This window comes from Prionailurus viverrinus, chromosome C2, assembly GCF_022837055.1.
Source record: "Prionailurus viverrinus isolate Anna chromosome C2, UM_Priviv_1.0, whole genome shotgun sequence".
In the NCBI taxonomy this organism is placed as follows: Eukaryota; Metazoa; Chordata; class Mammalia; order Carnivora; family Felidae; genus Prionailurus; species Prionailurus viverrinus.
Window position 1 is genome coordinate 4,102,459 of NC_062569.1, and position 26,677 is coordinate 4,129,135.

At 43.7% G+C, this 26,677-nt stretch overlaps 1 protein-coding gene across 1 annotated transcript in view; it reads left to right on the plus strand.

Moving 5' to 3' along the window:
• The first annotated feature begins 201 nt into the window (after positions 1-201).
• Positions 202-26,677, plus strand: part of ARPP21 (cAMP regulated phosphoprotein 21) — a 114,771-nt gene continuing 88,295 nt past the window's right edge. Inside the window, exons 1-9 of the mRNA XM_047875256.1 lie at positions 202-306; positions 2,084-2,250; positions 3,323-3,364; positions 4,128-4,217; positions 8,217-8,361; positions 9,796-9,874; positions 10,573-10,632; positions 11,359-11,499; positions 25,978-26,086. Coding sequence (XP_047731212.1) covers positions 2,122-2,250; positions 3,323-3,364; positions 4,128-4,217; positions 8,217-8,361; positions 9,796-9,874; positions 10,573-10,632; positions 11,359-11,499; positions 25,978-26,086 — 795 coding nt within the window. The 5' untranslated portion in view covers positions 202-306; positions 2,084-2,121. The remainder of the gene's footprint in view (positions 307-2,083; positions 2,251-3,322; positions 3,365-4,127; positions 4,218-8,216; positions 8,362-9,795; positions 9,875-10,572; positions 10,633-11,358; positions 11,500-25,977; positions 26,087-26,677) is intronic.

Genomic DNA, 26,677 nt, shown 5'->3' on the forward strand with positions numbered 1-26,677 from the left:
GGCTGATCGAGCTGTGAACGTGATTTGCTGGAAGCTGGTCATTAGCGTTAGAAATCGGGTCCGATTGTTTTGGTCGTTCGCCCCGCCGTGACCGTTGCCATTATGACTATTGACTTCTCGTCTTTCTTTCAGGTTGACGATGGGTCACGCCGTGTAAGGGAATCGCAGGGAGATGGGCATTCTGAACTGTTAATGGGGACATGGGACTCCAGTTGTCTCTGATCACTGGTGTGGATTTTCCCGGGGTAGAGCGACAGAAGCCGCCAGTAAGTCGCCAAGATCTACGTCAGGAGCTCTGCACGAAAGGTAAAGGCCTCGTTGTCTGGCTGTCAGCTCATCTGTATTTTGTTACTGTCTAAACGTGTGCCAAGAAGAGGTCCGTGAGCGTAACCACTACAGACATCTATGACAGGGACTCAACTGGCTTAGAGTCTACAAAGTTAGTAGAGCTCGATCTGTTCCTTCCATTTTAAAGTTGGTCACAATCTCCTTTCTCGTTGAAAGGCTTTGAAGAAAGAGTCAGGGCCGTGAAGTCCCATCGCCTCCCCCTACCCAGTAGGTTGAGAAACACGGTGTTTGCCCTCGAGAAACAACCTTCGTTAGCTACACACGTAGCCCAGCCAGTGTCACTAAAGTGTGAGGCGTCCGTCTGAATACGCTGGATGGAAGATCCTAAAGCCTCCTCCGACTTGAAAGCATTGCTCACCAGTAACTCACAGACTCGAGTACCAGCCTTTGGGCAAGTCTTCCTTTGGCATTCCCATAATCCTTTGCTGAGGAAGCCTGCGTTGTTTTTAAAGATATCATTAGGTGCCATCTGTTCTGTCACGGTGGATCGTAGCAGATTTGCCACAGAAGTTGCTGTGGTCGAGATTTTTCTCATGCTTCCTCTATGCAGTGGGAAGTCAAGTGCCTGAATTTAGTAAATGGCCATTAAACACTCCCAGGGAAACGTTACCACCGTTGTGTCCGATAATAATCACCGTGGTAATGAGCGGCAGGAGGACAGCCCTCCCTTTGGGGGAATTTTGTGGAAGAACTTTTGTGGACAGATGGACTTTCTGGGTCACGGTGTCTTTCTTTCTCGTTTTCTTTTTCCTTCCTTCACTCCTTCCGTGTGTCTTTCCTCCCTCTCCTCTGCGTTTTTTTCTCACATCTTACAAAAAACAAGAAAAACCGAGGGGGAAGTGAATGCTCAGTCATTCATGCACCTCGGTTGACCGCCCATCAGGAAGGGGAAGGGTCAGGGGTGGTATGGGGTCGGGGGACAGAAGATGGTAACAGGCTCTCCCTTTGGAAAGCCATTTCCAGTGTCCATGTAGTGGTCTAGTGTGAGCCCCGAGGAGCAGGGCTCAGTGGCCATAGCTTCATTAGAGCCGCCTTCCAGAGACTTCCTTCTACAGGGTCGGGGCAGCCCCAGCGGCTGGCGGGAGCCTGGGAGAGCACTTTTGGCTTCAATAATGGAGCTGTCAGTTTGAAGCCGGACAGCGTTGGCCCTGAAAGTGTTATTGCCAAATTTAGATGCCGTGTACGAACGGAATCCTTACCTCTTCGGTTGCTTTTTGCCCCTCGCACGGCGTCCTGTATTCCCCGTGCCTGGGAAAGCGTGCCTCCGGTTGAAAACTCGCAAATACTTTTCGAATCGTCTGGGGCCTGCCGCCCAACACCCAGAGCACCTCGTGACTCAGCGGCGGAGGGTCGTTTCTTCCAGGAGTTGGACGGAGACTCTGTTTCTCTTTCTCCCCTGCTTTGTCGTGGGGCATAGGGACTGGTAGATGTGTGGGAGTTCCGCGTCTCCACCTAAGATTTGTCGACCCCTTTTGATGGCAAGGTGTGTATTCGCAAGCGTGTGTGTGTATGGGTGCGGAGGGGGTGTGGAGAGGGCGCCCGAATCTGCCTCTCGCGTTTGCCTCGGGTACTGGATTTGATCTGGCTTCGTCGTTCTCCCCTCGTGTCACAGTGACAGAGCCGCCCGAGTCGCTCATTTGAATTCGAATACAAAAGGAGACATGAAATGCCACGGGAATAACAGTCAAGGCTCTACAGTGCGCTGACTTTACGTTCTGACTTCTTCACCTCGTAGGGCATCGAACCTTGTGATTTTGATTTGCGTCCGGGAGGATGTCCGAGCCAGGAGACCTGAATCCGGCCATCGTGGAGGAAGGCGGGACTGAGCAGGAGGCGGCCACGCCAGAGAATGGCATTGTGAAATCCGAGAGTCTGGATGAAGAGGAGAAACTCGAATTGCAGGTGAGCCTGGAAACCTAGTCTCTCGCACAACTGGGTGCAGTTCCCTTCCTTTATTTTCGGAGCACTTGGGAGGTTTTTCCTTTTTTTTTTTTTTTTTTTTTTTTTTTTTTTTTTTTTTTCTTCTTTCTTTTCTTTGTCTCCACTGGAGAGTTTGACTACGAAATGAATAGGAAATCCATAAAGCTAATCCTCTCCTTTCCTAAGTATTAATTACTTTTTCTCCCCGAGCAAAACGTGCTCCGAAATGCCCTTTGAAATGAAAGCAAGGGCCAGAGATCCTCTTTGAGGACTGAATTTGCACATGGCACCTCCAGAGTGATTTCCAGACCACCTCGTGGAGCTTGAGAAGGGTTTCTCCCTGAGGCAGCTTGAGGCTGGCTGAGACTTAAAAATGGATTTGCTCTTCCACGGAAAGCTGAAGACTCAGCTCATTATCATGAGACTAAGAAAAATCAAAGGCGTGAGCTCTGTGGACCTTTGAGGGCAGGCTAAGATTCAGTTCATATGAGCCAACCAACCTAAGCCCTAGAATTCACAGCCAGGGAGAGAGAGAGAGGGCAAGAGGAACAGAGACAGAGAGAAAGCCCTAGAAAAGGGCAGGCCAGGGACGGAAGGGGGTATTGGGGCTGTTGGGAGTGACTGACAGTACCGAAAAGGTGATATGATTAAATACACCATGATTTATGAGAGAAGGAGATTTGGTAGAGAGAAAACCAACTGTATTTGCAAATAGCCTGTATTGATTTTCTTTGAACCAAACTACAATAGTGTTCATTCTTTTTATGTACGTACCAGTGAACAAAGGCAGATAACCACATAATGGTCAAAAGCCTTCAAGGTCAGCTTTCCCCCCCTTGCATGGCTGCTCTAAGGAGAAGGAGCTAAAAGTTAAAAAGGTCAAAAGTTGGGGGGAGAGGGGGAGGGGAGTCCTTCTCAGTGGTTATAAGACCTTATTGTTCCTATTGATTTCTGGACTCTAGTGACACCTCTCTCTCTCTCTCTCTCTCTCTCTCTCTCTCTGGTTGTTGGTTTACTGTCTGTTTGTTTGTTTTACTTTGTTTCCAACACACAGAGGCGGCTGGCAGCTCAGAACCAAGAAAGAAGAAAATCCAAGGTAGGATTCTGGAGATTCCACATTGACGTGGTATCACGGATGTCAGTTGCATAGTCCACACTGGGGTGAAAAGATTTGCCGACAGTTCAAACGGTCGCGTGTGGATCGTGGCTCTCCTGGTCCTGCCCGCTTGGAAGGGGGTCCTGTTGACACTTGTCTTTTCTCCCTAGGCTTTGCAACTAGAGCGCTTAGTGTTCACGTGGCCGCAAATGTGTGTATCTGATCGTTTCTCACAATTGCAGATTTGAGAGTGCCTTACACAGTGAGCCCCGGCTTGTTTGGCTGTCCTTTTGTGCGACACCTGGGGCAGACGTTTTAGTCGCCCCGGTGGATTTCTCCCTCGAAGTAAACAGGTGCCGGTGTTTCGATCCCGTTCCTCGTCTTCTGAAGCATCGTTTCCATTCAGATCCCTCCCAAACTCCGTGTTAGTTCCGTCATCTCTTCCTCCTTAGATGATCAGGAGATGGCAGCAAGGCATTCTTTGTATGTTTCTGATGTGATGGGCACAGTTTGCTAAAAGCGTTCCTTCCTTACGTCCACGCAGTCACGTCCTCCTCCTCCTGCGTCCCCACCAACCCAGGGGGCTCAGTCTGGGAGCCAAGGCACACAGACAGCACTGAGCCCCCAGTTCGAAGCTCGGTGTCCGAAGTCTCACTTGGGGGTGTCCTGTGAAGGGCGGGGGGGAGACGATTTGACAGCCGGAGGACGTCTTCTGCTTGTTGTCTTTATTTTCCTGTCCTTGCCTCTTCTCTCCCCTCCCCAGTCAGGAGCGGGAAAAGGTAAACTGACTCGCAGCCTTGCTGTCTGTGAAGAATCCTCGGCCCGGCCAGGGGGAGAAAGTCTTCAGGACCAGGTACATACCCCCTGTCATTTCCATTAGCTGCACGAATGGGATCTCTCTTGGTGTGCGTGTGCATGAGTGGAAAGCTGGCACTCCGCACTGGTTTGGGGGAGAAAAGAAAGATAATCAAAGGAAGAAAGAGTTTGCTGGCTTCGTCCCCCGTTGATGAGCTATGCTAAACTAGCTGAACAGTGTGTCACAGAGTGTTACGTTTGTTTTTTTCCAGACTCTCTGAAAACTGCAAATGGGAAGGAATGTCAAAAGAATTTAGATAAAACACTTAAAAAGTAAGCACAGTAGTGCTGAGTTTCCTCAAAGGCTCTCTCTTGATAAGACTGAACCAAATACAGTCCTTAGTGTCCACTCTCCTTCCTTCTGGGACGTTCTTACCTCTCACTTCCCAAATGCACTTGCCTATAAGAAACACAACTCTTGGCTCTTACAAAACTTTAGAAGTAGTGAATAAGGTGCATTGAGCTTTGGAGACCTATTTTTAAGGACTTTGGTAGAGATTTCTGAATCCTGGAACAATTGGGCAGAAGTGAATCCGAGCTGGTGGTGAATTTCATATTATTAAATTTATAGGAATTTAATATTCTTATCTACCGCTGTGGGTCCTTCCACTTAGGTTTGCTCCTTACAGCGAGACTATCGGGGTCGGAAAATTCACATTCTGACGAAACCCTCCCGTGACAAAACGGGAACTTCATATCGTATTTATTTTTGTTTGCCTTTTAGGCATTGTATCCGCTTTTCTAAAAAAATAGTCTAGCTGCCGAAATGTTCCTTGCTTTTTCAGAGGCTGAGAGAAGTCCAGACAAAAGTAAAAGGATTTATCTGAGCCCAGGGGAGAGAAAATTGATTAAGATATCATTGTTTTTGTTTGCTTTTGTTGGCTTTCCTCTTTTACTTTAATGGAAATACTCTAAATTCTCCTCGTGGATGCAGAGAGCATTGAGAGCACTTTCTTTAAAAGGACCAAAAATAAATACCTTATAGATTTTGTCCTAAGAGTATTTTTTTCCCCCCTAGCTTCGTTTTCTCAATATGCCACTCATGTCGTAAGGCATAGACAGGCTGTCTTTCTCTAGCCATCACTATGTTTCATACACAAGCTTTATTTTACCTGGGCTCTGAGAAGTGTGTGGCTTTCCTTCAGCATTTTACACGTGCTTCTATTTTTCATGGAGATTGAAAAGGGGAAATAACGCGAATATCCCGGCTTGTGTTCTTAAGTGTTGATCGACGGCTTGTAATGTACCACACGCGATATATGTTAACTCTGCAAAATGACAGACTCTGGGAGAAGTCATGCCCCGGTTGTCCCCCACTCCTAACACCCGACAGAGGAGGACAGCCTTTATAGACTTAATCTGCTCTTCGTCCCATTTGACGAGGTACCAGGAGGAAATTTTTAAAGAGATCATCTGTACTGTAGTGCCCGTCCTGGACCTGAGTCCGGTTTCTCCATACGATTGGTGCAGAGAATTAAGAGGCCAAGGGTGCTCTGTTCCCGCTGGTTTCAAGCTCAGTGGCCAAGACTAGCTTTGTAGGAGAGGTTTAGAGCTTGCACACCCCTCTTGGGGCTGGCTGAGGGGAGGCGGGAGCAGACGGCCAATAGGAAATACCCAGACCACGCGTGTTAGTGAGTGGGCACGTTCCTTTTTAGAGAGTAAAGAAGCAGACCTTTGAGCTTATATGCGATGCCTTCATTGGGTACCACCGGCACTTACAAAACGTGGGAACTGAATCCCAGAGAACCCCGGCAGAGGTATACATTTATATGGATTGTATTGCTTCCCTAATATTTGTATATTCACAGTACTTGGAAAACTGCCTTCACTTTCCTGTGTGGGGAAAAACTCTTGCTACCTGTATTACTTGATCTCAGACCCATAGCTGACGGTTCAGTCTGTCCTTCAGTGAAAGGAGCTTTGCTTTCCAAATGTTCTACGATTTACCTACCAGTGTATTACTGTGACTTGAATCATTCTTTTACTGTTGTTGGATATAAACTCATCCTGTACCGATGTATCAACTAATACCTGTATTTTATTATTGAGCATATCAATAAAAATATTAAAAAATAACAGATTGTTTTTTACCAACTCTATAGCACTTTTGTGTGTTCTTTCAACACCATAATGTATGCTGATGCCTAGAAAAGTGAGGTATTTTCCCGAGAATAGTGTTTGTCCACACGTGACGTGAGTTTGTACATTTTTCTTTTTTTTTTTTGGTGGAGGATGCTTTTTAGCCTCTGCTCTTGTGTGTATGCTTCCAACCCTCTCTGATCGTAGCTGCAAACTGACAGAGGCGGGGCATGCAGTCGGTTTTGGAGAAGCAAGGAGACCACTCCCATGGCCTGGTGCCCTCAGTTTCCCCTCCTGATCAACTATTGAACTGATCCTTCCCCGCCCCCGACTGTATTCCCTTGAAGCAGAAACGTTCCAGCTGTCCCCTTAGCCAGTAGAAGCAAATCAAAACCTTAAAATCTGCCTGAACCTTTGCAGACTAAGACAGTTCTGTCCCAAATCACATGCCAAAGAACCTATGATCAAGTTACACTCGGTGTTACGTATGTTGTGTAAGTGCACCCCAAGGGAAACACGTGGATGTCAGGAAATCTGGCTAAGCTAAATCTCTGTCATGAGAACGTGCTTGATTTCATCCTCTCTATCCTATGTCTTTCCAACCACGGTGTCTTTTTCTTCCAGCCAGGAGTTCACAAGGTAACCCCTCCTAAAACACGAACTTGGTGTGGGAGGCCTTGTGTTACGCTTCTTAGATCAGCCAGGTTTACCAAGGACCCTAAGAATCCCAGGTCGGCCGTAATTTGAGGGTGTGCAGGCCTCGATCTGGTCACGTGAATAGGAGCATCAGTTTAGTTTTTAGTGAGGAACACTGTTAGTCATTGGGGATATATTTTTTTTTAACGTCATAAATTTGAATGTCACGGCAGGAAAAAAACCTTTCCCATCAAATGATCTCTTACATAAGCAAAAGTGGGCTTAATGTTGGTTAATTTGTCATAGTTTTAATCATAGCTTGGGCTTGTCATAAAACTAAGCGATCTAATTTGGCTCATTCTTCTTCAAAACGGTGAACATACTATCAACCAAATGGCTGCTGCCTGAGTTAAAACAAAATGAGCTGTTTCCAGTGCAAACGAAATAAATATAAAAGTGAATCCGGGTCCAATACTGTAAACAGTCAGTTGTATACCAAAGCATTGGTTCAAGAGAGTTTTCCATTTTGGAAAGGATTGACTGATGCAGAAATTAAAATACTAAATTGATGGACCCGATGGTTGTACCTCCTACCTTTTCTAAAAGGCAATGCTTATTGTAGCCATGTATTATGGTGACTTATCAATGGAGTTTGTACCCAGTGTGTGATAGGAATCCGTGCCCAGGATTCCTGCATTTAGACAGCTTGGTTTTTCTCGGCAGTAGATACCCTTGTTTTGTGGTTCTGAGACGGACTTTTCAGCGCAAATCGGCTATTAAGGCCTTTATGTCTGTTCCATCTGTAATTATGATTCGTAATATCTGTCTGTCTGTCTTTGTGCAGATTTCTCCTTATAAGGGATTATAGAAAAGAACTCGGAAGGCTTCTTCTTCTTCTTCTTCTTTTTTTTTGAGACATGACAGTGGCTGTGATGCAAGCTTACTGATAAGGAAATGGTTCCTAAGTGTTTAAAAATAAATCTGTAGGGAAAATAAGAGGTATGATCTAGGAGAAAGTGACTTGCTTAATGTGAATATTCATGAGGCCAAGTTCTAGTACGAGATGTTTCTCATGAACTCCCATTGACTTCTGAAGTTTAATTCACCTTAAAGGGCAATTATTTTTCTGACAGGTTTGATTTTTTACCATTTAAGAAAAAGAAAAAAAAAAAAACCTGCTCCTGGCTTTCATTTTCCTGTATTTAATAACCTCTTTGCAAAATGGAAACCAGACAGACATTCTTAAATCTGGCCCTAAATTATTATATTTTTTCCTCAACAGGAATCAATTCATTTACAGCTTTCCAGTTTTCCCAGCCTGCGAGAGGATGATAAATCTAGGAAAGATGACTCAGAAAGAGAAAAAGAAAAGGATAAAAACAAAGATAAAACCTCTGAAAAGCCCAAGATCAGAATGTTATCAAAAGGTGAATGTGAACATGTTTCCTTAACTTGCTGAATTTGGACAGATCAGTAGTCACGGAGCACATCCTAGACTTACACACACATCTCCCTGCCACCAAACTCTGCCTGTACTTCTCTGTGTGTACGTGTGTGTGTGTGTGTGTGTGTAAAAGGTGTGAACTGTATTTTCTTTCTGTTCGCGGTGTCATTATTTGTGGAGCCAGAAAGGTTATTTTTCGGATCCTTTATTTCTTTGGATTTTCACTTGGGTCTTCTATTTTCAGTGGTAACTTGGTGCACAGGAGTGAGCATAAATCTCTTAATTCAGGTTTATTGGTCCAGTTAAGTTGGGCTGAGGAGCAGTAATGACACCTAGTTTTAGAGCTGCACTTCCCTATTTATCTTAAAAGACAGACAGTGGATTAGCAATTCACAGCCAATGAGTGATAGTGTCCCCAAAGCACAGATGTATACATCAGTGTCGCTGGCATACGTGAGTAACATTGTATTTGGCACAAATGGATTTGGCCTCTGGCCACCCATGTACTGCCACGTAATGTCTCACCTAAAAAATACACGCTTCTCCTTCAATAAAGTTTTTCCAAGAACAAACAGCGCTTTGCCTTCTAAATCCCCGAACCCGTCTTCCAGACTTGTCTAATTGTTACAAAAGTACCACCACAACAAAAAAAGGAAACGCAAAGTAAAACAAAACTAAGTTAGGTTGAAATGAAGAATACCATGAGTAAATGGCTTTGCGGTAGACTTTTTCTTTCCTTTTCTTTTTTTCTTTTTTAAGTAACTGAGGCAGAATAGGGCATCTGCTACTTGTATGCTCTGTAACCATGTATCTGCTTCTACCTATGGCCTCTGTTACTGAAGATCTAAAACCCGAGGTGTAACAAGAGTAAAGAAGTACAGGTTAAATGGCTTTAGAAATTAAGCATTAGCCAGCATCAGAAGAGTTGAAAGACGTGGAGATTATTTAGTGCCCTCCTGTGTTTTGCACTGATTGATATTTAGACAGCCTTGCCACAGAACTTGTATTATTATTATTATTTTTTTTTTTTTTTTGCCTTCTCGGGGCTAAGACAAAAGGGATTTCCTGGAATCCCAAACTCTTCAGAGTTCTCTCTGTGGGTCTGTCACGTGGAGGGGCCTCGCTGCTGTACAGCAGGGAAGGAACACGTGACATTTCACCCCACCCACCTCCTACCTGACCGTGCCCACGCCCCATCCTGTGACAGCTGGAGCTTTCCATACTCGGGATCTGCCGGGTTCCTCTGTGGCGAATCTGACTTTCATTTCTGGCGTTACCCTGCCAGTTTGCTAGTTTCGAAACACGTCCCGTTCACGCCAGTAGCTTCACCTAAAATGTACCCAAGCAAGAGGGAAACATTGCTACCCCCTTTTCCCCATCCGCGTTCCTGACAACTCCATCCTGCTGTTTGTTTCAGATTGCAGCCAAGAATACACGGATTCTACTGGCATAGACTTGCATGAGTTTCTGATTAACACATTAAAGAATAATTCCAGGTAAATTATTAAATAAGCCTCTTATTTTTAGAAGAGTCGAGTGGACTGTCGCAGTGTGGTTAGGGCAAACACTTTACAGAGTTGTAAAATGCAGGCACCTTTTCTAAAGTCTTAAGCGTTCTTTTATATTTTTTCTGCGAATAGTTTGCATGTGTACTGCTTATAGATACTCTTTTTTTTTAAATATATGAAATTTATTGTCAAATTGCTTTCCATACGATGCTTATAGATAACTCTTGAGTCCTGGGTAGCTCTCTAGTGAATACGTTATAGTTTACGGGTTCTGCTTTCCTGGTCACAAAGAGATACGGATTAAGGGGGAAAGGACAGAGAACAAGAGTCAATGTCAAATAAGCCAAATTACGTTCCACTGCAGTTATATAACTCTCTACTTGGGCTTTGCTCTGGTCCAGTTTCCTATTCATTTAAAATCTACAATGTGTCTGATATGTCTTATGGGCTTCATTCCTCATATGTCTTCAGTAACATAAAAACCACAGAAGTTTCAATGTTACAAGGAGAAATCATCTCCACTGGAATGAGATCATACGCATATGGGCAGCACGTTCCAGAGAAGCGTTAAAGATCTGGAGTCACGTACCTTCAAACCATCTCTGTCATACATGCAAACGAACTTGTTTGGTCTTTGGGAATGGCCAGTCCGTCCGACCTTCTCATTTTTAACATTTATTTTGCAGGGACAGGATGATACTCTTGAAAATGGAGCAGGAGATTATTGATTTCATTGGTGACAACAAGTATGTTCCATTGCAAGGCGGGTTAATTTCTACGATGGGGTCTTGGTTTGGGCTTTGGGTTTAATGATGCGTTCTGGAAAGACTGAGGGATAGATAAAACATTACTTAATATGTTTGCCGACTTGGTGAGTGGGGATGCTGTTAGGATTAGAAGCTATATATTGATGGGGATTGTTGCTTGGACCATGTGTGTTTCTGCTTGTTAAGTTACTGACAAAATGGCTATAAACAGGGGGCCGCTGATTAGCATAGAGTAGCTGTGACAAGAGGCAACCCTTTTCATTTTTATTATAGTTTTTTAATGGGCTCCAGCTGGCTGCAGTCAGTGATGCCTGGGCATAATTGCGCTGTTTTCTGTGTAAACCGTGTAATGACACATCTCCAGATAGGCATCTGCTGTCACATAGTATGTCATATCATTTGTCCTGGGCCTGGCTGTGCCGATAAGGTATCACGGACTAGAAGAGAATACTTTCCAACGGACATTAGGTTCTCTTTGCTGAGAGAACCGTGCAGCTATGAAACAAAGACACTTCTTGTAGCTTAATCGATAGATACATCATCAGCGGAAAAGCGTCCAGAAACGAGCACCTGAAATGTTGCCGAGGATGAACTAAGCCTAGCGGTTTGGACGGGAAAGGACTGGTTTTGTGTGTGTACCTGTAAAATGTACTACAGGCCGGAAATGCCAATGCTGATCCCACTCTGTCCTGTATTCCTTTCCAGTAATCATTATAAAAAGTTCCCTCAGATGTCATCCTACCAGAGGATGCTTGTCCATCGAGTGGCAGCGTACTTTGGGTTGGATCACAATGTGGATCAAACAGGGAAATCTGTTATCATCAACAAGACCAGCAACACAAGAATGTAAGCCCATCACTGTATTTATTTAGCGTTTCCTTTTTTCTCGTACGGCTTCGTTTATAAGAGCATGTTATACAGTTCAACGCACGTGACATTTAAGCTGTGCAGCGTTATTTATCTCTTGCACTTATCAGCAGCGTGTGGCATTTATCTGCAGAAGATTATTTGAGGACCAGGAAAGTTTGTACAATTCGGGCAATAAAGTGGATTTATCCCCAGAACTTTTGTATAGCTCCTGAAACATAATTTTCTCTCTTCTCTTGGTGCTCCACGTGAGGGGGTGCATGGGTGGCTCAGGCGGTGAAGCAAGCACCTGACTCTCGATTTCGGCTCAGGTTATGGTCTCACGAAGCGTGAGATCGAGTCCCACGTCAGCGTCTGTGCTGATAGTGCAGAGCCTGCTTGCGATTCTCTCTCCCTCCCTCTCTCTCTGCCTCTTTCCCGCAAAATAAATACATACGTACATACACGCATACATACATAAATAAATAAGTAAAACCATTTGAAAAACATACTCCATGTGATTACATCAAAAGAGCATGGAACATTTTATGTCAAAATATAACTCAAATTGAAAACCACAGTGACGTATCCAGGATAACTGTTCTTTTCTTCCTCTTTCTGGTTTGTAGACCTCTGTCTTGCTGTCGTTTTTAGCGAGACCAAAAGCCCTGAACCCAGAGACAGAAATCCCACCCCCAGGTCTCAATTCTTTTACTTACCGGCTGTGGGACTTGAAACAAATCCGTTACAATCTGCCGCCTCCTTTTTTGTTGTTTGTTTTTCACCTGAGGAAGGAGAATTTTGAGCTCCATAGCTAAGCTCCAGATCTGAAAGGAAGATGTTTCTTTGTTTTTGCTCCTTAACGTGATGGTTTGCCTCTGTCTTCCTATCTTTCCATGGGCCCGTTGAGTCACCCAAAGCACAGCATGAGTAGCCATTGGCTTTGGAAATGTGGATCTGGCTGTCTTAAAGTGATGTCTGTGTCAAAGCCACTTCTCTAGCAAAATCCACGTTAAACTGAAAAAACGTCCCCCTGCGACACATTATCCGAAGGCATCTGTGTATTATCGCTTACTTTTCCACAGTGCGCTTGGTGAGTTGTGCCAATGACGTGGTTTTTAGGAGTGCCGTGTTAGTGGAGGGAGCCTCTGTGTTGGGTAGAGCAGTGTGGTTCAAACACTGTGTTTTCTGCTCACCAGAGAGGCTGGGCAAGTATGGCTGCAGAAGAGGCCCTTTCTGTTCGAGGCGCTCGGTCGGTCCGTGTTCAGGAGAACGAGAGTGCGGGCCTACCCGCTTTCCGCTTTATCTGATTGCTGGCGCATGGACCTCCGATCTTCAACCGTCATAGGAATGAAATGTCACTGCCCTTTCATTCTTCATGGGTCCCCTCCCCATGGAGAATTCCTCGCTGTTGCTGTTTTCAGTCTCCATTCTGGCATTTCTTACGACTCTCAGATGCTGCAAGTGCAGAGGCACATTGATCGCAAAATAGGCCAGTGGTGCATGGTTTTCTTTTTCCTCCTCTCTCTCTCCGTAGACCATAGCAGACATGGAAATGCTCGTAGGTCAAATATAGCGTCCGACACAGGTCCAACCAGTAGAGCGAGTGTATTTATTCTTAATTTACATTGATCTTTGCAATCGCATGGTCATGAACATTAGCGCACGTGTTTGAGACCTGTTTTTAGGTCGAGTGGTTTTTGAGAAAATTGGCACTGTGTAAAGATTCTTGGTGAATGTTGAGTGATGGCTCTGAACTTGCTGTATGTCCAGTGTGGCGGCCAGGAGCGACATAGAGCTATTTACGTGTTGGTTGAAATGAATCAAATTTAGATAAGATTTAAGCTTCAAAGTTCAGGTCCTCGGCCAAGCTAGTGCCATTTCAAGTGCACGTATGAGACAGAACCTATAGAGAATATTTCCGTGATTTCGGGAAGGCCCATTGGGCAGCTCCAGTCTGAACCCTTGAGATTCTTACAAGTTTCCAAGTATCACTAGAGTATGTCATTTGTCCTTTCAGACTTCTGTTTTCTGGCTAATAAGTATCATATTATCACGCTCTTAGACTTCTTCACTTCCTGGAGAACACTGGTTTATACGTGTGTGTGTGCGTGTGTGCATGTGCGTGTGTATGTTTTCAAAACTGGCCAATTTTAAATAGACCCCACGTGTTTATGCCTTCAGGAAGAGTGAAAGGAGCACCTTTCAAGTGTGGTTGCCACAGCGGAATGCCTATTCTTATGCACACCCCCTAGCCCCTCTCCGTGACGCACACCATGCCTAAACAAAAAGACAAATGACCGTAGATCATGGACTCTTAAGGTATTTCCAGAAGAATTGACCTTACCAGTGTCCGGTGTGGAGCTGTCAAGTCCTGCTGTTCTAGTCCAGCCACCCTTCTGACCATCCTCTATTTGAGGGGCTCTTGTCTGGGGATATGGGCGGGGCCTTTTCGGACAAGAGAAGTGGGCGAATTAAATGTCATCTTTCAAAGAGGAACAAGTCCCGTCCTCAGGACCTGAAGCGCCGTCGGCATCTTTAACAAAGGAGAAATGTTGTTCCGTAGAAAGTTGTATGTTTGATTTTAAAAGTTTGTTCCCATGTTCTCTTGGAGTTGAAGTCTGAAAAGGGACATTCTAACCAGAACTTGCCGTGTAAGTCGTAGGCGTCTTGGTTTTCTTGGGTTCTCTGAAAATTTCAAGAGTTGTGCTGTCAGGGCAATTGGTATGCGATGGTCATGGGGACCACGGTCATAGAAACGTGTTTTAATAGGCGTATTGTTGGATGGAGAGGTTTCCATGTACCGGAGGGAAGGAGGCCGAGGTGGAAATTCCTCAGGTGGCTCCTCGTGGGTTTTGTGTTTGAGGGATGCCTTTTCGGAGTATGCGGTTCCGTGCCAGTTCAGTGCAAGTCCGTGAAGGTGCGTATCTTAAATGGCACCGTAGCTTGGGAGAAATGCAGAGAAATGTGGACGGAGGGGACAAAAATGGACTGTAGGGCTGACTGTGAGAAAGCACGTTTCCATGCAAGTTTTGATGTTTCTATCTCACCGACACTGATCTTCTGACGTGGATGTCGCTCAGCCACATCATGGCTGGGATTCCTTTCCCAGAATGCTCGCGTTTCTAGAGTATAAGCAGTTCGGGTCATTGTACGGTGTGACTTCAGAATATTAAGGTTTGCACAGACAGAGAATACTTTCACTTGAGGCTCAAAGCATTTAAGTCGTGATAAGACCCTGTGAGGATTGTATGTACATGTGCGTATGTACTTCCTCACCTCTGGTATTTTCTCTAATGTCCTGAGAGGAAATATACCTGTCCTTCATGATGGAAAACATTTCTCTGAGGACTAACTTTTCAGTTACTGAAGTGATACAGTAGGTTTATCTGCTTCTTATTCATTGCATGGGGTACTTTACCTCTCATTTCCTGTATATTGTTTCATTTAATCTTGAAATCGTATTTACAACCTAGGTAATTAGAGCCTTATTTTACAGAAGCAGAAAATGAGGCACAAACTCAGGTTCAATTTTGGACCAACAGAGAAGCAATGATTAGCATGGCTGGGATCCAAGTCGGTTTGTTACATGCCAAGAACAATGTTCTTAAATAACCTAACTCTCTTAGAGCAAAACCACCCAGAACGTCTTGAGCAGAATCCCCAAGAAGATTCCTTGGATTGGTTGGAAATGCCATCTAAGTCTCTTGTTGTCTGATAAGATACAAGGAATGGGCCCGGGGGGGGGGGGGGGGGGCGGGGGAGGATGGGGAGGGATCTTCGAAAATGAACTCAGTGGTAATCAGCAAATAAAACACACTCCCCACAGTTTGATACTTTTGCTACCTTTTCTCTGGTTATCACTACTAACAAGATGCAATGTTTGGCAGGGGGTGATAGTGATTCAATTTCAACCTTGTTTTATTCCATTTCCATCTTTCTTTCCCCCACCAAGAATGGAAAAAGCTACATTCATCAACGACGTCATTGTAGGAGATAAAGCTGTCTATTGCATTACAAAACTGCTGTAGGCAACCCAATTGTTCAAATCCATGGTTTCATGCCGTAGCCACAAGAGCATGGGGTTAGGGTTGGAAATTAGAGTAGTCCAGAGAGAGTAGGAAATGACAGCCATGCTCATGTGGGAGACATTCCGGGGAGGTGCCTTCCTCTGAGCAAACTTGGGTGCTTCAGAGAATTAACAAAGGGAAGTCACCTGACTCTCACAGCACAGCAACCTTGTTGGTTCTCTGACTTGGCTGGGGTAAGAGCAGGTGAGTATATGTAACCTGGAGCCTCCCAGCACACCTGTCCGTCCACAAATGGGGTCTGAAGAGCTGGGGGTGCCTCTCACGAGAATTACTGCCTTTTTGTTGGAATAACGACGTTTTTGAGCTGAGATTCACCCTGTTATGTTCTGCCACCTTTGGTTTATTCCTCTTTCCCCTGTGGGTTGCCCGAAATACGTTATACTCTGTGGCCCTTTCATATTTTCTTGCGTTGGGATTCTTGGTCAACTCCCAGATTTGGTGGTGGCACCAAATGAGCCCGTTGGAAATCCGGGCAGGGTCGGTGTTATTCTGGTATGAAAAGTGATGCTTACAACGCATATTTACTCTCTGGGGTGTTGCGTTCTAAAGATACGCACTTGGGATGGAGACTAAAACTATGAGCAACGATTTTGTGGAAACTGAATGCTACGCGTACCTGAGTCTATTTTTGTATGAGAAGCTTCGACCTTCTCTGTATCTGCCTTTCTTGTCTCCACTTTGTCTTTTGCTTACTTTTCCAGGTGGTTAGCCCAAAGCAGCCCGTGGTTCTTTTGTTAGATGATTTTTTTTTTCACCGCCATCTGTCTTTCTCCATCTTAGAGAAAGGGTGTGTGCTCAGCTTGTATCATTTGGAGGCTTGAAACCATCCTCTTGCCTTAGTGTTTTCCAAGGGGCCAAGATCAGGCATAGGCAGAGAGTCTCAAGTGTACCTGAACGTCTTTGCATATGTCAGAGTAACTGCTGAACCAGTCCCAGATAATTGTCACGTTAAAAGGTTGTCATCTCTCGAATATTTTTTTTTCCTTTGACTTTGGCACCCACCCACTGTCATTGCCTGAAATCCCCTATTTCCAGAGTGCAGATCAAAGACAGAAATGGCATCTCCATTGGAGGAGAGTGGTTCTCAGCCCCAGAAACCATGAAACAAGAATAGAGACCCAGAGGCAGAGCTTTGGGGTGACGTCTTAAGATAATACAATGCCTGGATTCCTGAGACGTGTGGACCCGGGTAGTGATGACCATAGTTGGCCTGTTTGTTTGTTCCAGAGAGGATAATGACCAGAGTTAGCTATTTGGTAAATCAGAAGACTCATAAACTTGCTCTCTGTCTAAATAAAGCTTCTCTTTGGTGACAACGGTTGAGCCCAGTTGACTTTGTCCAGAAGCCCTGAAGTGATGGATAAGTCCTGCCCTGAGAGGCGGGACTGTGGGACCTTCCACATGCCCAGTGGCAGACACAGAGAGGGAGTGCCAGAGCCGTAAGGGACACCTGTTCTGTTCAGTTTTCTTAAGAGGCTATGGTTTAAGGTGGGAATTACTGGGTTTTGGCCCATGGGCATTTCACTCCCTGCAAGTGATCCAGAATCACCAAACAAACAGACTCACTAAAACCCCAAGCTTTCCTCCCACGTGTGTTCTATTCGTTTTCCTTTTGGCTGGCACGTGAATGGCACCCGTCAGTAAACGGAGCAACATCCCGATGCCACTGCTTGCCGAATAATCCTCTGTAGAAGATCAGGCATCAATTTCTTTAAGTGCCTCTTGGAAATCTCTGAGTGGTTGGTTGGTATCCTGTTACTTCCAAACATGGTAAATTTACTCTGCACTTTCTATAGGAATAGAAATCATCTGACTAAAAGCCAAAGATCAGAAGCCTAACTCAGAATCACATTGCTCTTAGGAAAGCCACGATGCTTTATTTACTGAACTGACACCCTAGTCCTTTAATCAATACTCAGGCTCAAAGTAAGACTTATTTGTTAACATCGGTCAAACTCCCTATCACTGCTCTCAAATATTTGTATTTTCTCATGTTATTATTCTCAAATACCTCAGAGAACGTATCCTGTAGATGAGATAGGTAAGTCTCAGAAATAGATCTTGAGGTGAGAAAAGAAGTTTGTTGTGTTCTTTTCCCCACCGGAAATGATGGATGGCCCTTTGAGTGTTGCATGGATAATTTACCACTTAATTTTAGAAATGAAACATGCATGCTCCTTCTATAATATTAGAATCTTTAATGTAACTTTTTTTAAAGAGCTTTTCCATGGAGTGATTTTTTTTTTTAGATAATTAAGTGCTTGTTTATTTAGCTTACCACATTCGAGGTAGATAAAGCTAGACCATTTTACAGGAGCAAAAACTGAGATTTGGGTCTTGATTGTACTTAGTCAATACACAGAAGACCCAAGATGCCCGCCTCTACAGCCATGACCCTCCACCTAAGGTCAGGGAAACAACTAACATGCACAGAAGCAATACTCTGAAATGACAAAGAGCAAGAAGAAAACCAAACCTTATCGCTTGGTTTCCTTTACAAAATCCTAATTTGCATTTAATTATTTTTAAAGTTGAACAGAGAACTCGAGGAAACCATGGTAACACTAAGGTGGATGTTAAAACTGTGATGCCAACAAAACTCCAGGACCGCAGAACACCCCGGATTAAAAATTGTCCTGGCACGCGCAGAAGTAAGACAAAACCCAGCTCCGTGTTCTTAGACTGTGCCGAGCGAAAAGTAGTTCTCAGGTATTCGGTGGCCTGCTTTGAACAAAAGAAGTGTAGGCTATAGAATATGTCCATCTTCTGTTTATTGTTTGTTTGAAGAAACAAGGTAATTTTGATCAGGACTGTGTGTGTGTGTGTGTGTGTGTGTGTGTGTGTGTGTGTGTGTGTGATCTGTGTCATACAGGTTGGGGCTGTTGGAGAAGGGTTCACTATACACACACATAGTACCTACAGTGTGATCTCAAATGTGCGATCGGTTTGGAGGGAGCAGTACTACCGGGGCCTGGTTGCTCCCACCTACGGTTTTGCTGTAGGCGGCAGAATTAGACCTGCTTCCAGAGCTCTCTCCCTTCCTTGCATCAAGATCCGTCATTAGGGTTGTCAGCACTTGAGCACCGGTGCCTTGCGAAAAGTTTGGGGTTGTACCTGAAGATGAAATGTATAATGACCAGCTGGTCTTCTTGGTGTAGTTCTTGTGACTTGTGGATCTTAACCTTTCTGATAGCGGAGAGGTCATTAGCATGTCGTCGTGGCTTTAGGAGAGATAGAATGGGTCATATGGTAGAAAGACAGGTTGTAGTTTACTGGCCAAAGGTGTTTGGTTTCCGTTGAAGTGCATACTTAACAGGCTAGATTGTGATTATCGGTACCAATCTTCAAGCAATAGATCGGATTCCGCCCTGAGAAGTGGTTGCATACCTAATACATTTTACCCCGCAGCTGGACTCCTTTCAACCTCCCAGCCTGTCTAGATCCCACAGCATTTCCGGGAGAGCACAGCGCTCTCTTCCCACCCTCCTGCCCTTTAAACCAGGAAGGTGAGAAAACCAAAACCCAAAAACCAAAAAACCAAAAAAACGGCATTTCTTTACACATACAATGCGTATTTAGTCATTCCATACCAGTTAAAGCACACTGATCACTCTGGACCTTCTCAGCAAGTAAAATACTATATTTGCATATAAGCTTAAATGGAATGTTTTTATACACAGCATTGTAAGCAAAAAGCCTTTCATGCCAAGAAGCAATAATCACATTCAGCAGTTTGCAAAGAAAACATTACTTTCAGACCATTGTTACTGCTTCATTTGGAACTCATGAATCAAACCATTATTTGAATATTATAGTGCAGATTGGATTTACCCTCATTAAAATGAACACTAATGTAAATGTTGGCTCAATATTCACTGGCAGGCCTTTAGGTTTTGACTCCCCAGAAAGGTACGAGCGATGGTAATAATAGATTATGACATCTATAGAGTGATTTACCCGTGCCTGGCATTGGGCTTGACCCTCCCAAACACTTAAGATAAGAATTGTTACTTTCCATTCTTACAACGAAACAAACCAGGGTTCTGTCTTAGGCGTGTTAAGTACAGTAAAACCTCGGATTGCGAGTAACTTGTTCTCTGAATGTTCCGCAAGACGAGCACACATTTCTAATAAATTTTAACTTGAGAAACGAGCGATGTCGTGCAGTAAGAGTGGCACGTGATTGCTCAATGTCACATGATCACAACTGGGCCGACGGTTCTTGAAATTCGCTTTGGTATACGAGTGCTTTGGACTACAAGCCTGTTTCCAGAACGAATTACGCTCGCAAACCAAGGTTTTACTGTAATTTGCAAAAAGCCCACTCTTAGTAAGCTGTAGGGATGAAAAGACACAACAATGTGTGTTTTGAAAACGCCAGACCTTTGTTAGCCCCGCTTATCAGCATTTACGTGGGAATTGTTTAAAATTTAGTGTAATTATTGAAACTATTGCTCCGTTAAATTTCGTATGCTAGTTCACGTCCGTTTTATATCAAGTTATTGGATTATTCACATGCATTGTGTTTTGGGGGGCGTGGAGCTTTGGCCATTGGGTGTTTGGAGGGCGCACTCTATCTATGAAAGGTTCACTGATAACCTAGCCCCTTTTTAAAGAAAATTTTCATTTGTGGAAATTCTCAATTTACAGGTAAACTTGCAGAAATATGCATGTTTTTTTAGCTGAATATATCCGTCTGATGTGTATGCCTCTGGGGTACTGTCGCCAATACCATGGACAGTACTGTTCAGAAATGGCTGAATTCACAGGCAGAGAAGACAGCATTCTAGGTCTTTAAGGCATATGATTTCTTTCTCTTTTTCCAATTTCATAATTTCTCCTGTTTTTACTCATCCTTCTTATCTTTTTTTTCCTCTACCGTTATTATTTGGGTTCTCCATTTAGAGAGGGGGTAAAAAGGTCTTCAGATTGAACACTGTCACTTACTTATTACAATTAGAGTATGATTATTAAATGCAAGTCTCTGTGTATATAGATCAACAAGGACATAGCATTAAAAAGGGGGGGATTTTTGACAAAATGCCACAACGAAGTATCCATTTTAGATTATAAAATAATACAGGGCGTGAAAGAAAGTATTCAAAAGATAAGAATATTTTCATTGTTCACAATCCAGTGGTTATATACAAACCACTTGTAGGTTGCTGATTTGGTTTCCTATCTTTCTAAACCAATAGCTTTTATTATTTTGTTGATGAGATGCTATTTATTATAATAATCACAAATGTATGAAAGGTTAGCAGTAAAAGTTGCCCATTACCCTACCATCCGGAGAAAACTGCTGCTATCGTTATTCTTATTAAATAGTATGGTTTCAACGTATATGTGAGCGTAGTATGTCCTTCTATACGTCGCTTTTCTCCGTTAGTCAATAGCCTCGGATATCATCTTATAAAGCTACGTGTCACATGTGGAGATACGTTAAGCTACTTAATCAGACCACCATGGATTTCCACTGTTTTGCTGTCTTGAACAGTGAAATTGTGCATTCACTTGTTACTATTTCTTTGGACTCATTCTTAGAAATGCAGTCGCTCTGTCAAGGTGGATAGATACGCCAGGGGTCTTAATGCACATAACTTGTTTTCCAGGGTGTTGGCACCAATAAGAGGAGGGGCCTCAGAGACCTTTGCTGACTTTGAGTAGTCTGCTTAATTTTGTTGTTGCTCACGAATAGCCTTAGGTTAAAGGAGAGTCAAGGCGTGTCCCACGTTAGCTTCCACGCCTCTGTTTATGGATACGGTACAGCCGAGACAGAGAAGAATAAAATGAATTTGTCAGACACATAGAAAATTGAGAACATGAGTTGGCAAGATGCTTGAAAGATGTTGGAAGCCGGATGCTTAGCACCGCGTTTGTGGGGTTTGCAAGGTGTGCTCTCATTTAAGAGAGAACAGGATGGTGTGAAATGACCAAATGGCGGTGGAAATTGTGAAAGAGTTGAAGAGGGATGTAGCAAATTGCGAACTAGCTGAAGGACGTAGCACTTTATTTTTGAAATAAAAGACATCAGCTATAAATGTTTTAATTGGAGATTTGAAAGTATTGAGGGAAAGTGCTTCCTAAGCTCCTCTAATCTGTTCGACTATTAAAATATTTTTGATAGGTGTCTTACACCATCAAAATATTTTATCCTGTTGTGCACAGAAACCTTTCTTTGTTCAGATACTTATGCATATTGATGACTGTCTTTCAGTTATTCGGTATGAAATTCAAAGGCTTCCGTTTGAGCCCCGTCCATGTTTAGTAGAATTGAATTCTTCATCTGTGTGTGTATAGAGTGGGGGGGGGAGAGGGATTAAGCTTAACTCTTTGCAAGACAAGTAATAAATTTCATCTCAAGTACCAGGCGGTAAAATATTTCCAGATCAAAAAGATTTTTGAAAATAATAATGAGTGCTCATCTATTTTAAGTTTCAAGAGGTGGGGGGAGCCTAAAATCATCATCGATTGACCAGAAGACAGAGTTTGAATGTCTTACTGGGTGTTTCGCTCAGCCGCACTGCCTCTCAGTTGATGAGCTGTGTCTGATAAGAAACCATGAGGACTTACTTCGAAGTTTTCAGGGTTTCTATTGGGGATGCCAGGACCCTGGCTGGAAACGCCAGTACTGTTCCCCACGCACGAGCAATGAGATTCGTGGCTGGTATCTACTACAAACTGTACCTTAAGAAGAAACGATCTTTTCATCAAGAAGAAACGCTAACTTCCTTTTCTTTGCTTTTTGACGATGGTACGGAGAACACCAGAAATAACAGCTCAAGGACTAAAGTCCGTCAGGAAAGAACAGTGAGGCGTGTGTTATCGTGCATGGCTGTGAGATACGCAGTAAACTCTAGTTATCATGAATTTAATCAATACCATGACCTTTTGCAGCTTTGAGGAGTTTGTCTTAGAGTTCCATTCTCATATTGATACACTGAAAGTTATCTGTTTCCATTTTGCACAAAGGGCCATCGTATCTTTTCAGTTCACTCATTTTATGGTTAAGAAATAACATTGCTATGATGTTAAATTAGTGGCAAAAATAATGGTGCATTACTGGTAATTTGTAGTTTAATCACATGCGGTGCTTCAGGTGTATGCTTTAGTCCGCGTGAGTTTCAACTGCAAATTGCCCTTTTGCGCTAGAGTAATAGATAATTCTCGATAAAATCAACCTGGGACAATCTTACGAAGTGTTTTTTTTTTTTCTTTTTGCACAAACTGCCAATGGTTACTTTATAACCACTCAACATATTTTCAGAGAATCATGAAAATACCAATGATTGGGACTAACTAGTAGGTTCTCAAGTTTGAAAAAAAATAAACAAGATATTTTTTGAAAAGCTATTATTATGGAGACTGCACTTTGCATAACATATATGTTAGAATGAGAAATATTCTTGCTCTAAATCACATTTGCATTATTGATTAAAGCCGGGTCCTTTGACTATTCTGTTCTTATGGGATGGATGTGTTTTTTCCTACACATGTGCTGCTGTGAGAAACAAATCAACCAGCACCATGAAAAAATGCAAATGAAATTTCAAAACCTAATGCTCGAATAGCTCTTGTAACTATAATGACACTGTAAACCAGAGGCTTCCAAACTAGAGACGCTAAGATTCTCATTTCCACCTCTCTTCCCAAAAGAACTTCAAAATTTAAAACCTATCTTTTTTTAAGTAACATGATTCTTTTTTGTCAACTTGAACCAAAGCATAAATTTGATTTTTAAAGATCTTCTTCATGTTCTAAATTTGAATTTATGCTCCTACTAACCAAACTCTCTCTTGTTCTGTTTTATAATTTAAAAATTTATGACTGCATATCTGATTCAGCGACTCTTTGATCTGTCCCTGAACTCCAGTGATTCCTATATAGCGCTATTAAATTTTCATTCATTCACACATTGATTAGTTTATGTATTCAGCCCAATGCTTCCCGTATTCCAGGCACCGTGTGAGACACTAAGAATTAAGTATTGAAAAAACAAGGTCTCAACCCACATGGAACGCACATTCTCACCCTGGTTAGTATGCTGAAATCTCAAAATGGTTTTCCTCTTAAAGAAGAACTTCATCTAAAGCAAATTCACCTTATGCTCGTGACTCGAAAAGTTCACCCTCCCAGACCACTTTTTATCTAAATGAACAGTTATAGGCTATTAGCACCCAATCCAAGAAATGGATCTGTAAACTTAGCAGCAAGCAAAGCATTTCATCTACTGGAATTCACCAGGCAGCAGAGTTCAGGAATATCAGGAGAGATTTTTCTTAGCATGGATATAGTCAGCGTCTGTATTTAAGTTGATACCCAGTTTTGCTTGCCACAGAAAAAAACACCGTAACATCCAAGTGTCGGCTGACAATTTTAGGATGCTTTAAAAAAATTCCCGGAGAGGGGCGCCTGGGTGGCTCAGTCGGTTAAGCGTCCGACTTCGGCTCAGGTCACGATCTCGCGCCCCGTGAGTTCGAGCCCCGCGTCGGGCTCTGTGCTGACTGCTCGGAGCCTGGAGCCTGTTTCGGATTCTGTGTCTCCCTCTCTCTCTGCCCCTCCCCCGTTCATGCTCTGTCTCTCTCTGTCTCAAAAAGAAAGAAACGTTAAAAAAAATTTTTTAAAAATTGTTAAAAAAAAATTCCCGGAGAACCGTAATCGTGGACAGTGGCCTGTGAGTACTCACGCTAACCTTGTAAGACTGTCCAGCGGAATAAGAAGCGTGCGGTGACCAACACCGAACGAACCATGTTGAATTTCTCCACTGCAAATGGCCTTTGCACTGTAAAGTGCAAGTTTACTTTGTTCTCTTGGCGTTCGATTTTAAAATGTCATATTTGCACTTCCAGATGGCTTGTTCTACTATATTTTACATTTTAATTGCGGTGGAAAACATTTACATTGATCTTTTGGGTGAGGTGATGCAGGCTTTTTAGTTCTTCTTTGTGGGGCTTGAGGGCCTCTGGCCCACTCTGTGCCGTATAAGCAGAGCGACCGAATCCCATGCCATCTCTGCAAGGATGTGAAGAGGCTGTTTGAGGCCTGTGGCTTGCTGGGAAAATCTATAAACCTGCAGTCAAAAGGATCACTGGGGGATGGTTTCTCTATCTATGAAAGAAGCGTAAAATATTTGTTCTTCCTGCCTCAGAGTTGTCCCGTAAGGATTGAGAAAGACGATGCTGACCCTTTGCAAAAATTACACACAGTTCCGGAAGCTGTAACTGGTATCGTTCCTACTTTCTGGTAGTGTCTGCTCACCGATACCAGTATGATTCACGTACACGTATTTAAGAAAAAGACGCATCCCATCCGGACTTGAGCCATACACTGAAAAAGATCCCTTTGTTTTCAACGTGCCATTTGCTTCTTTTGGAGCAAGAAGGGACACTATGAGATTCCCTTAATTACTGGTCAGCCATATTAAACAACAGCCAGTGTGAAGGCGCTTTCCAATAACTGAATGCGTAATGAACCCCGTAGAGATAGAGGAGACCCACTGGGCTTCAGAAGTAATCCATCAGCCATGGCAGAGGGGCTTTAATGAGAGTCATCAATTACAACTCCTTCTAAACGTGGGACAAACACTTTAGCACGTCCTCTGGGGATGAACCCGTGCCCAAGCCATTCATTGAGTTCTGTGGCATGCGGTGACGAGTGTGGGAAATTAACAAGGACATGGGGCCCTTTCCAGTAATAATACAAAATGATTAAGAGGACCTACAAAAAAGAAATCAATTGACTAATCAATAGCGTGTAACTGCTTGGAGCATTTTCCCCCTGCTAATCAGCCATTAAGCTGTTTAAACTAAATATGTCCAGTTTCCCCAATTACTGCACTGATTTACAAGACAGGGTCAAGGATGTCAGACTCTACTGGAGTCAGATTCCAGAGCGTTTGTCATGGGGAAAGATGGAAGTAATTTATAGGTGATCCACCCTCACTATGGATTCTGAGGGCTCTTGAGAGGGACGATGTGACAAGACCTGTCCTCCTGTCGCAGACATTGGTGAATTCACGTGGTCTGCCCAAGTTCTCAACATACGTATTTGTTTGACAATACGGCTGGGAACTTGACTGCATTCAGGAATGACGGAGGTCAACATAACGAAAGAACACACACCTAGACGCTATACATGTTCAGGCCTGAAAAGTGTTTTCTTCACTTCAGCCGTGGTGAGGAACACGCGGCCAACAAGACTTCGAATTCGAAGCCACAAACGGTATCCTGACGACACCCCCTGTCTAATGCCAGCAGTCCTGGTGCCCAGACCACCTGTAGCTTCTTTTTTAAGTTGAATGCCACTGTGGGGGAAAAAGCAACACTGAGAAAATGACTTGAACCAGGGGCGAGAACTTTTTTATTGATATGTTTTACTTTGCTGGCAGACCAGAGCAAAGGTTTTGTGAACATTTAAAAGATGAAAAAGGTGAAGAATCCCAGAAGCGGTTTATCTTGAAGCGAGATAACTCTAGTATTGATAAAGAAGACAATCAGGTTGGTTCTCAAGTTTGAGAGTGGCTGACGTTGTTGTTTTTGAAGGTGGGCTGACTTATGTTCTTGTCCTTCTGTTGTCCCCGGCCCCTTTCCCCAGCCCCCCCCCCGCCCCCCGCCTCCGAGGCGACTGTCCTCTCTCTAACCTCCTTGCCTCCCTCGCTCCCCCTTTGGCATTCAGTGGGTAGCCGAGAAAATCTGTCCCGATTGCTTCAGCAATGGCTCTGTGTGTCGGGCTGCATGGGGGGTGCTTGGCACAGCTTTTGCAGCATGTGTTGGTGAGGGGGGTGCGGGGTTGGGACGCCACTGGCCCGAGGTGTCGGGAAAAGCTTTGTCATCGCATTTCCAGATGCCTGTGTAACTATGGCAGTAATTCGCTCCCACAGCTTTGTCCTTCAGTTGTGCACACTCAGCTGGATTCTCAATACGGACCGATGACCAACTGGTGTAGCCGTAAAGAACAAACCTTGTTATGGTGAGGACAGGTGGATTTTGCAACTCTCCTAAAATAAGTCTTCACGCAAGGGAATCGAGTTCGTGTTTTAGTCTCCCCTCCACCCCTTCTCCTTCCCACGTTTTACTGCCCATGTAAAC